The 11,793-nt window shown below is 53.3% G+C and overlaps 1 protein-coding gene across 1 annotated transcript; it reads right to left on the reverse strand.

Moving 5' to 3' along the window:
* Positions 1–1,738: 1,738 nt before the first annotated feature.
* Positions 1,739–6,036, reverse strand: NEUROD1 (neuronal differentiation 1). Its single transcript, XM_038585028.1, has 2 exons — positions 5,907–6,036; positions 1,739–4,175 (listed from the first exon to the last, which is right to left on the reverse strand). Exon 2 carries the CDS (start codon positions 4,162–4,164, stop codon positions 3,094–3,096), a length of 1,071 nt encoding a protein of 356 aa, XP_038440956.1. The 5' UTR covers positions 4,165–4,175; positions 5,907–6,036; the 3' UTR covers positions 1,739–3,093.
* Positions 6,037–11,793: the final 5,757 nt, after the last annotated feature.

The following is an 11,793-nucleotide window of genomic DNA, read 5'->3' on the forward strand; positions in this document are numbered from 1 at the left end:
GTCTGCATTTCTACCTTACAAAAAAAAAGAAAGAAAGAAAGAAAGAAAGAAAGAAAGAAAGAAAGAAAGAAAGAAAAGGAAAAAATATCCACAGTATAGATATCTCCTTGCTTGATGTTTTAAAAGCTGGAATCCTTAACATGCATTCTCTTATTATTTCTCCTGTTTACTAGAGCAACAGTTTTAGTTTGCATGAAGATGTATACTTTTGATTACAGGTGAAATTGAGCTGCTGAATAGATCACATCAGATCTGAATGTTCACTTCATGGTCCCCTAGGCTGGAAGGCTGGCAATGTTCATATATCTTATCAGTATTACGTCTCTTAAAGTAAGAACAGTGAGAGCAATCCTAGAAGCAACAGCTTGATTTCAAAATAACAACTCTGATTCACTTGGAATGAGATGATTGCATTTTGGATAAAGTTGAGACTAACTTAAAAGTATTTCTGTCATCTGATGAAGGCTGATGGAAAACATGTTAAAATGATGTATTTTAAATTGAACTCAACATTTTTTAATGTTGAAGTATTCCTTACTGCTACTGTCACAGCTTGACATAGCCCCATTGGCAATGTTATTAGTATGGCTAATTGTTCCTGTCCATTAGATTACTCACATTTTTCTGGAGCAGTTTGCTAAATGAGGTCAGCTTTCTGGAACCCCTAAATCACCAATGAGAAGGAGATTAAAGGAACAAGCTTGGGAAGAGAGGTAGTCATCCAATGTGGCATCCGAATCAGAGGAGGAACAATGGAGTTACTAATGACAGTAATCAGAGCACCGTGGTACAGCCAGGGCACAAGTGCCAAAACGTTATTCCCTAGGAAGCATTCCTGTCAGTCAATACATCCAGAGGAAGAAAAATGCCAAACTTTTTTTTTTTTTTGGTGGACTTAACAATGGACAGAGTCATCTGTAAGTTTTTCCACTGAGTTCTATTTAGCATTCCAGAAAGGGAAGGGACACAATTGTATCATCCTAAAATATATTATACTACAAATAGCATGTTCTTGAGTACAAATAACTCGTTACCATTTTCTCCTGGAAAAAAAAAATTACTGAAATCATCACAAGATGTTCATAAAATAATTACAAAATGCCACTTCTTGGATTCTTTAGATTAATTCAATCGTTCCCCCCTGACATTTTCTGGAGGTGCGTAACTTTTCTCCGGGGATAGTGCTGGTTTGCAAAGTGCAACGGTACTTTGTGATAGTACTGATTTGCAGTTCAGTCCAGGGAAATGTACAGATAACAAAGCACTAAGAAAATGGTAAAGTTTTCTTCTATACATTTTAAATGTATAGGCAAACTAAGCTAGGGCACTTGCTTGTGTCTGCTTGTGAATAATGAACTAAATGCCCCTTTAAAAAAATAGGGGGAAAATATACCATAATCGTTTAAAAGAATAGAAACCAAGAAGCTAAAAGTGAAGGCACTTACAACAAAGAAAAACAAAAACACAACCGTTTGTCTCTCCACCCCACCCCCCAGCCTCATATTCCACGTAATGAAATATGAGTTAGGTTCTTTCATTATCTTTACAAAGAGCTGGTGACTCCCTAACCAAGACAAACAGACTAGAGAGTATGCTAAAGTAAACTTTTGTCCTTTATTTTATTCTACAAACAGCATTTCGTATTTTTTTTTTAAATTCAGCAAATAAAGCAATTATCCTGCTTAGGAATTATTTATGCTTAAAAAAAATCACTTTCAGAAGAAATGCAACAATTGGCCAGATTTTCAATACTATTTTATTGCAACTGGATGAGTGTTTTCTAAATTGTGCATTACACCATAATATACAGGATTACAAACAAGATTACAGTACAGATCGATTCCAGTGGTACCAGTATCACATCTCAAACAGCACTTATTCTGGACTGCATTTTACATGCAATAGCTATTGTTCTAATTATGAATTAAATGGTTTGAATTTATTTAAGCTACTGTACTAATTGACTACAATAGGTATAAATCCCAACATTAACAACCTGATTAGATTTAGGCTCAGATTTATTACATGAATATAATGACAAACCACCATTTGTGTGACTATGTATAAAATCATGCATTTATATTTTCTGGAAACATCAATAGCTTCAGATTCTCTGTAAAATCATGGAATGCAAAGGAGTAAAAGACTAAAAAGAAACAGTGCAAATTGTATGTGATAGTCAAGCAGCTTTTGATTTAAAGAAGGGTATGTTGGCATTTGTTTATAATATGTATATACAAGCTTGTGCAAGTAATGTATTGAATTGATATGTTTTGATAGGGACTACATCTCTCTCCTTTTTTTTTATTCTCTTAAGAGTTATGGATCTGGTTTTCATTTTAAGGAGAAGGAAAGACTTTAAAGTGAAATGAATTGCTCAAATTGTGCAATTGTGGGTTTGTTTTTTTTTTTTTTACAATTAGAGAGGAAAGAAGTGCTAAGGCAACACAATAACTTTCTAAGCACTTTTCTGCTGGTTTAAATTAGTTAAATTATTTTGTATAAATTAGATATAATTCTACTTTTCTGATATGTATAAAAATTGATGAAGCTGCATGGTTTTAAAATAGGAAATCCACATTATAAAAAGTCATTAAAAATTCTGTACAAAATCACAACAAAATAATTCAGCATGGGAAAGGTAACAAGTAGTAAAATGCTGGTTGAAAAATATATATTTATATATATTTTAATTGGCCCATTACTAGTTCAAAAATTGCATAGATCCTAATTATTGCTTGTGATTTTGTTATCCCGATCAGATAATTCATATGATCTGAATACAGCTGCACCAAGTTTGTGGTGCTTTTTTTTTTTTTTTTACTGTATTACTTTATTATTATTATTATTTTAAAATAGAAGAGCTATAGAAAATAATACATAAGGTGAACAGGAACTTTGATCCCCTGTTTCTCCCAAAGGCAGTAACGACAATAAATACATCTATCACTCGGAGCTTGGAGTATTTGCACTTTGCAGCAATAGTACCCAAAGGGCTGCCTTTTGTAAACACCAGGGTCGCCGCGAGCACAGTGGGCACGTGGGCGCCCCTCCCGGGGCGGGGGGGGGGGATGCTGAAGCCGACGCGCCCCCCTAGTCGTGGAAGATGGCATTGAGCTGGGCGCTCATGACTCGCTCGTGATGCGAATGGCTCTCGAAGGGCACGATGCTGTCTATGGGGATGTCGCAGCGCGGGCCGGCGGCGCCCGAGAAGACCGAGGCGTGGCTCTGGGGCCCTGCCAAGGTCGCTGCGGGGTAGTGCATGGTGAAGGCGTAGCTCTTCTCGAACTCGGCGGACGGTTCGTGTTTGAAGGAGAAGTTGCCGTTGATGCTGAGCGGCGGGCTGAGCGGCCCGTCGAAGGCGGGGCTGGCGCAGTCGGTCAGGGGGCTCTCGAAGAAGGGCTCGAGCGCCGCGCTGTAGGCGAGCGGCGGCGGCTTCACGTGGAAGACGTGGGAGCTGTCCATGGTGCCGTAGGGCGGGCTGGGCAGCCCCGGGGACTGGTAGGGGTACGGGTGCCCCGGGAAGGGCGCGCTGGCCGCCGGCAGGTGCGGGGGCACGTCCTGGCTCTGCTCGGGCAGGAAGGTCCGAGGGTTGAGCTGCAGGCAGCCGGCGACCAGGTTGGTGGTGGGCTGCGACAGGCCCTTGCACAGAGTCTGCACGAAGGACACCAGGTCGGGGCTCTTGCCCGAGCGCAGGATCTCCGACAGAGCCCAGATGTAGTTCTTGGCCAGGCGCAGCGTCTCGATCTTGGACAGCTTCTGCGTCTTGGAGTAGCAGGGCACCACCTTGCGCAGGTTGTCCAGCGCGGCGTTGAGCCCGTGCATGCGGTTGCGCTCCCGGGCGTTGGCCTTCATGCGCCGCAGCTTGAACCGCTCCAGGCGCGCCTTGGTCATCTTCTTCTTCTTGGGGCCGCGTCTCTTGGGCTTCTGGTCGTCGTCCTCCTCCTCCTCTTCCTCCTCCTCCTCCAGGTCCTCGTCCTCGTCCTCCTCCTCGCCGCCGTTCCTCAGCGAGTCCTCCTCGGCGTTCATGGCTTCCAGGTCGTCCTCCTTCTTGTCTGCCTCGTGCTCCTCGTCCTGAGGACTGAGACATTCGTCCGTCCAGCTGGGAGGACCCTGGGGCTGAGGCTCGCCCATCAGCCCGCTCTCGCTGTACGATTTGGTCATGATGCGGTTTCCTACATTCAACAGGGGGCGGGGGCAGGGGGGAGGGGGGAAGGGGAACAGAAAGAAAAGGAGAAAAGCGCTAGGCTCGCCAACGACCTGCGCCTTCCCCGCGCTCCCACTCCCTAACCTGGCAGAGATGCACGCGCGAGGGAGTGACCGCTGCTGACCAGACAGATGCTCCTAAGAAAAACTTAGCCGGCCTGATTGACAACAGGCCCCCGGGACAGAGGGCAGCGGCGCAGGTGGGGGAGAGAGCAAGCAGGTGTGTTTCCTAGCGATGGGTGAAAGTGTGTTTACGGTGCTTAGGCGGCAGAGAGATACATGCGTGAAAATGAGCATGCATTTCCACTACTTCATGTTTGTTTGCTTTTTTTTTCCCCCCCCCGACTACTCCACCTTTATCTGCGTGAGTTCAAAGTCACTCACAACTACACACACACACACACACATATAAAATGATGAGTTTGGAAAAAAAAAATCCCAATTCCGTGCGTCCCCTTCTCTGCCCTGGCGATTACAGCTGCAAAGGGCCATTACGTAATTTGCTAACTAACGGTGGCAGTGATTTTTAAGAAGATTACACACTACCCCGAGACTGAAGAGCAAATGCGTGCCGGAGAAAAAGTAGCTCCCGTCCAATTAATTCGCCATCAACGAAACGTGTGGCAACAGAAGTGGGCAGGGGGCTCCCGTGCCAGCCTCGCCTTCCTCCCCCCTCGCCCCCCATCCCTGTCCCTCCGCTGAATTTCCACCTTGTACAAAAGCGCAGGCTCCGGGGCGAGGCCGGGGCACCGCGCACAGCGCCCTGCCCGGCGCCTGGGATCAGGTGCGGGAGGCTCCTCTCTAATAAACAGCCCATTGAAAGGGCCGCCCGCTCTTTATTGGGGGCTTTTCAAAGTTCGCCTCAAACCTCTCTTTAAAAAGATTGAGTAATTATGATGGTCAGCGATTGGCAAGAGCGAAGTTGCCGCTTCTAATAAAGAAAATTAAGGAAAAAAAAAGAGCCTTTAGTGAGATAACTGAATTTCTGGCTCCTGCGCTGGCTGCTGGGGACTTGGCCGCCTCGGAAGCAGTAACAGGTAGCAGGAGTCGGCTCCTCTCCCCGTCTCCACATCCCCCCTCCCTCCCAACCCAACTACCTGTCAAGTGGGTTATTTGGGGATGGGGTGTGTGTGTGTGGGGGGGGGGGAATATACTCCGGGTCTCAAATGCCCCTTCTAGTCACTGAAACGATAACTCGGCACTTCCAATCGCGTATAACACACATGCACACAAAATGCATCTTGGTGACAGGGCTTTCCTTTTTTTTTTTTTTTTTCCTTATTCTTTTTCTTTTTCTCTTTTTTCCCTTACTAGAAGGAGTGAGAAAGTCAAGTAGTCGTTTGCTTCCAGGACTTTGAAATCACCACCAGCAAGCCAATCATCAGAGTTGGGGTGCATTATTTACAAAAACCCAAAGAGGCCCTCCCCCAAAAAACCAAAACACTAAAACATTTTTTTAAAAAAAACTGGAGAGCCAGCGCTGGGTGATGGACGCGAGCCGAGCTGCGAGCGGGTTTGCCCGCGGCGTGGCGTGGGGAGGGGAGGGGAGGGGAGGGCAGGGCAGGGCAGGGCAGGGGAGGGCAGGGGAGGGATGCCCGTGGATGCACGCGCGCGTCCGGGGCCCCGGGATCCGTGCGGGGACGCCGGGGGCTTCCGCGACCGCTTGGATCCCCGGGCAGCGAGGCGAGGGCCGTGCTTACCTGCGGCGGTTAGTAGGTCCTGAGCAGTGGCGGGCTCATAACCCCGGGCCCCGGACGCCGCGCCTCGTGCGTGGGGCGAGCTCCTCGCGCGCCGGCCGCGGGCGCCCGGGTTATATAGCCGCCGGCCGGGGCCGCGCGCAGGCGGGGCGGGGAGCCGAGCGCCCGCAGGTCCGTGCGCCCCGCGCCTGCGCACGCGTCCGGGCCGCGCGCTCCCCCGCCCTCCCCACCCCGCCCCCGGCCCGCTCCCCCCAGCCCTGCCCCCGCCCCAGCTCCTGCCTCCCCGGCATGCGCCATATGGTCCTCCCGGTCCAGCCAGGAGCCGGCGGCCACGTGACCCGCCCATTTGTATGCCGCGGAGCGCTCCATTCCGGCCCCTTTGTGGCCAGAAGAAAGTGGCCCATCTGTCGCCAGTTAGAGACTCCGCGGACCTGTTTTTACCCGCAGGAGAGATTAACCCTTTCAGGCGGCAGAAGGGAGAGGGGGCGCGGGGGAGGGGGGCTGCAGGGGGGGCTCCGATGGGAGAGGGCGGCCGGCGTCGGGGCGCGCACGGGCCGGGAGCCCCGGGAGCCCCGGGAGCCCCGGGAGCGAGGCGCGCGGGGGAGCGGCCTGGCCTGGCTCCGGTGGCCGCCGGGGCGCGCCCCACACTTGCTGCCCTCCCGGGCTCGCCCGCCTCGGGTCTCCCCCGCGTGGCGGACGCTTGCGTGTGCCCGCCATCCCCTCATCCCCGCCAAACCCCGAAGGAGACCTACCGGCCTGGCGCACAGGGTTGGTCTGCAAGCGCGGCCTCCGTCCCCGGCTCACCCAGGCCCAGCCTCGACGGTAGAAATGTTGTGCCTGTCACTGCCCCCAGCACACGTGCAGCCTGGGGCGCCTCGCCTTCAGCGGCCTCTGTCCGAAGCCCCCCGTACATCACCCCTGGGTCCGGGCGCAGCCTGGGCGCGCTCAGGCCTTGGCTCTTTCGGTCCCAGAACTCTCTGTGTGAAAGCTTCGGGGGCTCCTCTGATGCTTCGCCAAGGCCATTGGATCCTTGCAGACGATGCCCCCCTCCCCCGCCGACACCCCGTGTTCCCGCCCCAAGCTGACCCTGCACGGCCCCGACCTGCAAAAGGCGCCTGGTTCCGACGAGCCTTCTCCAAGGGAGCAAGCAGGGCCTACACCGAGTGGGTCTTTTCTTCGCTCCTCCTTCGGGAAAGGCCTTTGGCAGGGCTCTGGAGGGGGTTAATGGCCAGGACTCCTCCGGACCTCACAGACTCTCACTTGACTCAACCAACCTCCACCTGTCAAGCAAAGGTCGTAGAGATTCCCGAAGAGGCCCGTGTTTGTGTTTGGCGATTTGAATGATCATTCATTCCTCCCCGGGCCGGTTGCAGTCATAGACAGCCTATCTTTGCCATTCCTCCTCCAGCAGCTCCGTCTCTAATCCTCCGTTGACTAACATCCTGTCCCTCCCAGACCCGGTGCCCCTTCCAATGAATGCGTCGAACTTGGATTGTTTATTTAAAGACAATCGCCCTAAAAGCCCCCTCGAGTTTGCAAACAGTGTCAGGGTTGAGCGGCTGAAGCCAGGTGCCTCTGGGAACCGTTGGGGCAAGAGTGGAGAGGGGAAGAGGGTCCTAAGGAGATCACTGGTGGCTGGAAGGCGCAAATCTGAAAGGGGAATAAAGTGCTGTGCGCCCTGACCCAGTGCCCAAAGCATGACCTAAATTATGCTGAGTTTCCCAGAGCGGAGCTGTAGGGAGTTTTCGCTGGTCAGTGTAGGAAGAGCTCAGGGGAAGATAGAAGGATTCACCCAGGAGCCTGTCTCGTTTCCCTCCCCTGCACCATCTGTGTGGTCAGTGATGGGTTAAAACCCAGAGGGCATCGAAGTTAAGGAGGGACCACAACAGGCAGGTGTGAGGACACTTGCTGCAGAGTGGGCCCAAGTGTCCCCACTGTCCTGGCCAGCCCCCAGCGGCTGGGGGTGCAGAACCCGCGCCCCGGCCCTCCCTCTGGGTCTTAGAGGAGCTTTGTGTGGGGGGTGGGGGGTAAATGTTAAGGGGCGGATGGAAGAGATGGCTCCAGCTACCCAAAGATGGGGGGGGGGGGGGATGACCTAGGAGATCCCTCCTCCCCCGGGGAAGCCAAGCTCCCTCAGTCTGCGACATCAGGAGGGTCTCCGTGGAGCCAGGTGTTCCAGGGCAGGAAAGGCCCCGGGCGTTCGCCAGCCACGACTCGAGTTTGCAAGGTGCACGAAGTATTAGCCCCGTTGCTTCCCTCTCCTTCTACTAAATTCACCCCTAATCCCCGTGCCCGTCCGTCGTTCGCCCACGCCTGGGCATTTGTACAAAGGCAAGGCCGCTCCGGGGTGTTCCAGAGACCTGGCGGGTTCCCGGGTCACGGGGGCTGGTCCTGGGCTGGGGTGCGAACCCTCCTCTGCGCGGGGAATGTCAATGGGGGGGGGGGGTCTTGGCGCCCGGAGAGCGCAGGAGGCAGGCCGGGGGGGCGGGGTGCAGGCCCGAGGTACTGGGGGGCCTTCTGTGCGGAGGAGATGGGGCCTAGAAGCAGCCCCCGCGCCCGCCTCCCTCCCCCGGACTCGGGGTCCACACCCGCAGGCCCCCCTCCCCGGGGCCGCAGTGGTCGCCCCGTCCCTGGGCTCGCGCTGCCGGTGGGCGGCGGGCTCCGGGCCGCGCTCCCTCCCCACCCGGCGCCGCAGGCTGCTGAGCGGCACGCGAACCGCACGCGCGGGGAACAAAAGCGGCTTTCATGACTCACTGCCCTCGAGCAATGCCCCAAATCTGTCGCCCCCCGGGTCCCCGCTAGGAGCGCGCGGCGCGGGCCGGGCGGTCCCGGCCGTTAAAGCGGCAGCAGGAGCGCGGGCGGGAAGGGGGCGGGAGGGGGCGCGCGGCCCGGGCGGGGCGGGGCGGGGCGGGGTGGGGGCGGGGTGGGGGCTCGACGCCTCGGCGGGGCCTCCAGGACGAGCAGGGGCAGGGCCGGCGTCCCCGGCGGTGACCTGGTTCTCGCGGAGACAGATGCTCGCTCTCGCAGAGGGAGGCTTGCGCGCAATGAAAGCATCGAGCTGGCCCGGGTGGTCCCCACCGACCTCGAGCGGCGCCCGCGTCCTCTCCCGGCCCCTCTCCCGGGAGCGGGTGTCCTGGCCTCAGCCCCTGCAGAAGAGGTGGGGTGGGGGGCACCTGGGGGCGGGCGAGACCCAGGGCGCAGGGGCCAAGGGCGCAAGGGGCCTAGCGCTAGAGTAGGCCTTTCACAGGAGGCCTTTGTAACCCGGAGGGGGATGCAGCGGGGAGCACCCCCGCCCCCGCCCCCGCCCAGACCGCCGGCGCCGCGCCAGGTTTGCGCCCACGCCTCCGGGGAGGCCTCCGGGCGCCCGGGTCCTGGCCAGAGGCTGGAGCTGCCCGGACTCGACAGCCAGGCGGCGGGAGGAAAGCCGGGAGCGGGAGAGAAGCTATTAAAATGCCTCGCCGTCGCCCCGAGCGCAAAACCCGTCCTCCCCAAACCTCCTGGGCTTGCGGCATAATCTTAATTAAGATAATTGATTCATATTGCACCTGCGAGAACGGGGGAAAAAAAATTGATTCCAACCCCCAGCCCCACAAATCGCTTAGAGCTATTGGATGGAGCACAAGGCGGCTGTGATTTGGGAAGTGATTTAGCACCGGGCCTCCCCGGCTCGGCCTGCCTGTGCTCTTTTATTTATTATTTAGGTCCTCCTTGTCCCCCGGGGCGGGGGGGGGGGGGGAGGGAGGGGGCAGCGGCTCCCCTTAGGGCGCCTGGTTGTCGGTCACAGTGAGGGGCTTTCCGCCAGCCGTCCGCCCCGCGTGCCCCCATGGACGTGGGCGCAGGTCCCCACAGGAGCGCCCCCAGTCTCGTGCGCCAGCGGCGCTGTGTGCGTGTGTGAGTGTGCCCGGGTGCCCCAGTGCGTGTGAACCTGCACGTGAGCGCACACGAGCGCGAGACTGCGAATGGGAGCGTGTGCGTGCCCGTGGGAGCGTGTGGGTGTGGGTGCATGAGTGTGTGCTGGTGGGCGCACCTGCTCTCAGGTGGGGGGCCTAAAGGGACGGCGCGTGGGGAACAGCTTGAGGTCTCGCCGGCAGGTGCCGCAGCAGAGACGCCCCCCGGCCCCCCGGGCATCCCCTGCACAAAGGCTGCTGCGGGTCCCCCCCTCCCGCCGGCGGCCCCGGGTCTCGCCCCGCCCGGCCGGGGAGCCAGGTGTCCAGCCCCGGGCGGCGGCCGGGAAGCCGCTCCCTCCAGGTATCAGCACCCTGGACAACTCCCACCGCGCGGGCCTCGCGCTGCGCCCCGCGAAGGTTCAAAAAGCCCCTTCCAGCAGCAGCCTTTGGCCGTTTCCTCTCTGCCTTCTTTCGCAAAACCATCGACCACCCCATGCGAACTTTTAATGAGAGAGCCCTGGAAATCTGCATTTAATTAGCCACCTTCTTTTCAGAGCAAGTTCCCTGGAAAACTGGATATCCAGGTTTAGGGGTGAGGGAAGGGCTGTAAAATATCATGCGAGCTTGGCAAAGCCTGAAACAAAGAAATGATTTGTTAAACGACTTTCGGAAAGATCGTTGCACTTATTTGCCACACGGCATCGAAATCAAAATGAGTTCTTATTTGCTGTGCACAGAAATAATAAAACATCTAAAAAGGGTTTTTTCCTTTTTTTTTTTAGTTTTGCTTTTTGATATGGAGTGTACCTTTTATTGATGATATATTTTTTCATCGCCACCACCCTTTCAACGCTCAAGTTATTCACACAATAAGCAGTTTCTCTGAAATCAATGTGGAAATAAACCAACTCGAGTTAAATGGCATTCTTTGCTCAGATTTGGCGAGCCACGCTATCTAAATACTGGATTTAGAATATTGCATCTTAATACACGTGACATCCAAAATACACTGGGAAAAGTCTAGTAGAGATGTGACTCAGGAGAACAAGCACCTTTGCTGATTTCTTCATAGAAGCATATGCCACACACCCCTCCCCCTAGTATTGATGTAATTTTTAAATGTCATTATTATTAGCAATCGGAATCCTTATTAAATATTATTCAGACTCTACTGAATGGAAAACATAATTATTTTTGATTCAGGAATTTACACCTAGAGGCTTCCTTTCCTTAAATAAAATGTTTTCTTTTTTTCTTTAACAAATACATTTCACATGAATTAAATATTGATAATTTGACCTTTTATGTCTTTAACTAATCAAAGGGGGGAAATTCCAAATGTAGATCTTGGAGTTTGGCCCTGGTGGGTCTTTCTGCTTGAGTAGGCACTGAGATTAAAGGAGTCAAACTTCCTCTTTCACTGCTCTCTCCTTGCACTAATTGCTTATGCAAAAAATGCAGATTTGTATTAATTAGTAACTCCACTGATTAGTTCTGTGGTATTTTCACATAATAAATCATGCTGCAGACATGAATTTTGGCACATCACCCAGTAGTGGCTCAGGCTGCAATACAGATTTCATATTAAAATAAAATCTCTGACTAAATCTACCTTTTTGATGCAGGTACTGTGAGCAGCCACCTGCTGGGAGCACCTGCCATGGGAAATTACTTTTATCCAGTGACAAGCCACTTTTGGGGCCCAAACAGGACGATCTGATTATGAAGCTGAGCTGTAATAATAAATAAACAGATAAATACTTAAACACATATATACGTACCCAAGTGACAAATGTGCCTAAGCTCTAGGCGTTTTACAAACAATGATGTTATAACAGGATCTACTTGCGACGGGACTGGATTTTAAAAACGACTTCCCGGGTTATGGATAAACACCCCAGTCTCTTTTCCTCCTGTGGGATCTTTGTTCCTTTGTGAGATGGTCTGATGATCTGAGACTTTTATCGCTCATACTCATTGACTTATTCTGTCACTAAGCAGGC

The sequence above is a fragment of the Canis lupus genome, chromosome 36 (assembly GCF_011100685.1).
Source record: "Canis lupus familiaris isolate Mischka breed German Shepherd chromosome 36, alternate assembly UU_Cfam_GSD_1.0, whole genome shotgun sequence".
Taxonomy (NCBI): domain Eukaryota; kingdom Metazoa; phylum Chordata; class Mammalia; order Carnivora; family Canidae; genus Canis; species Canis lupus.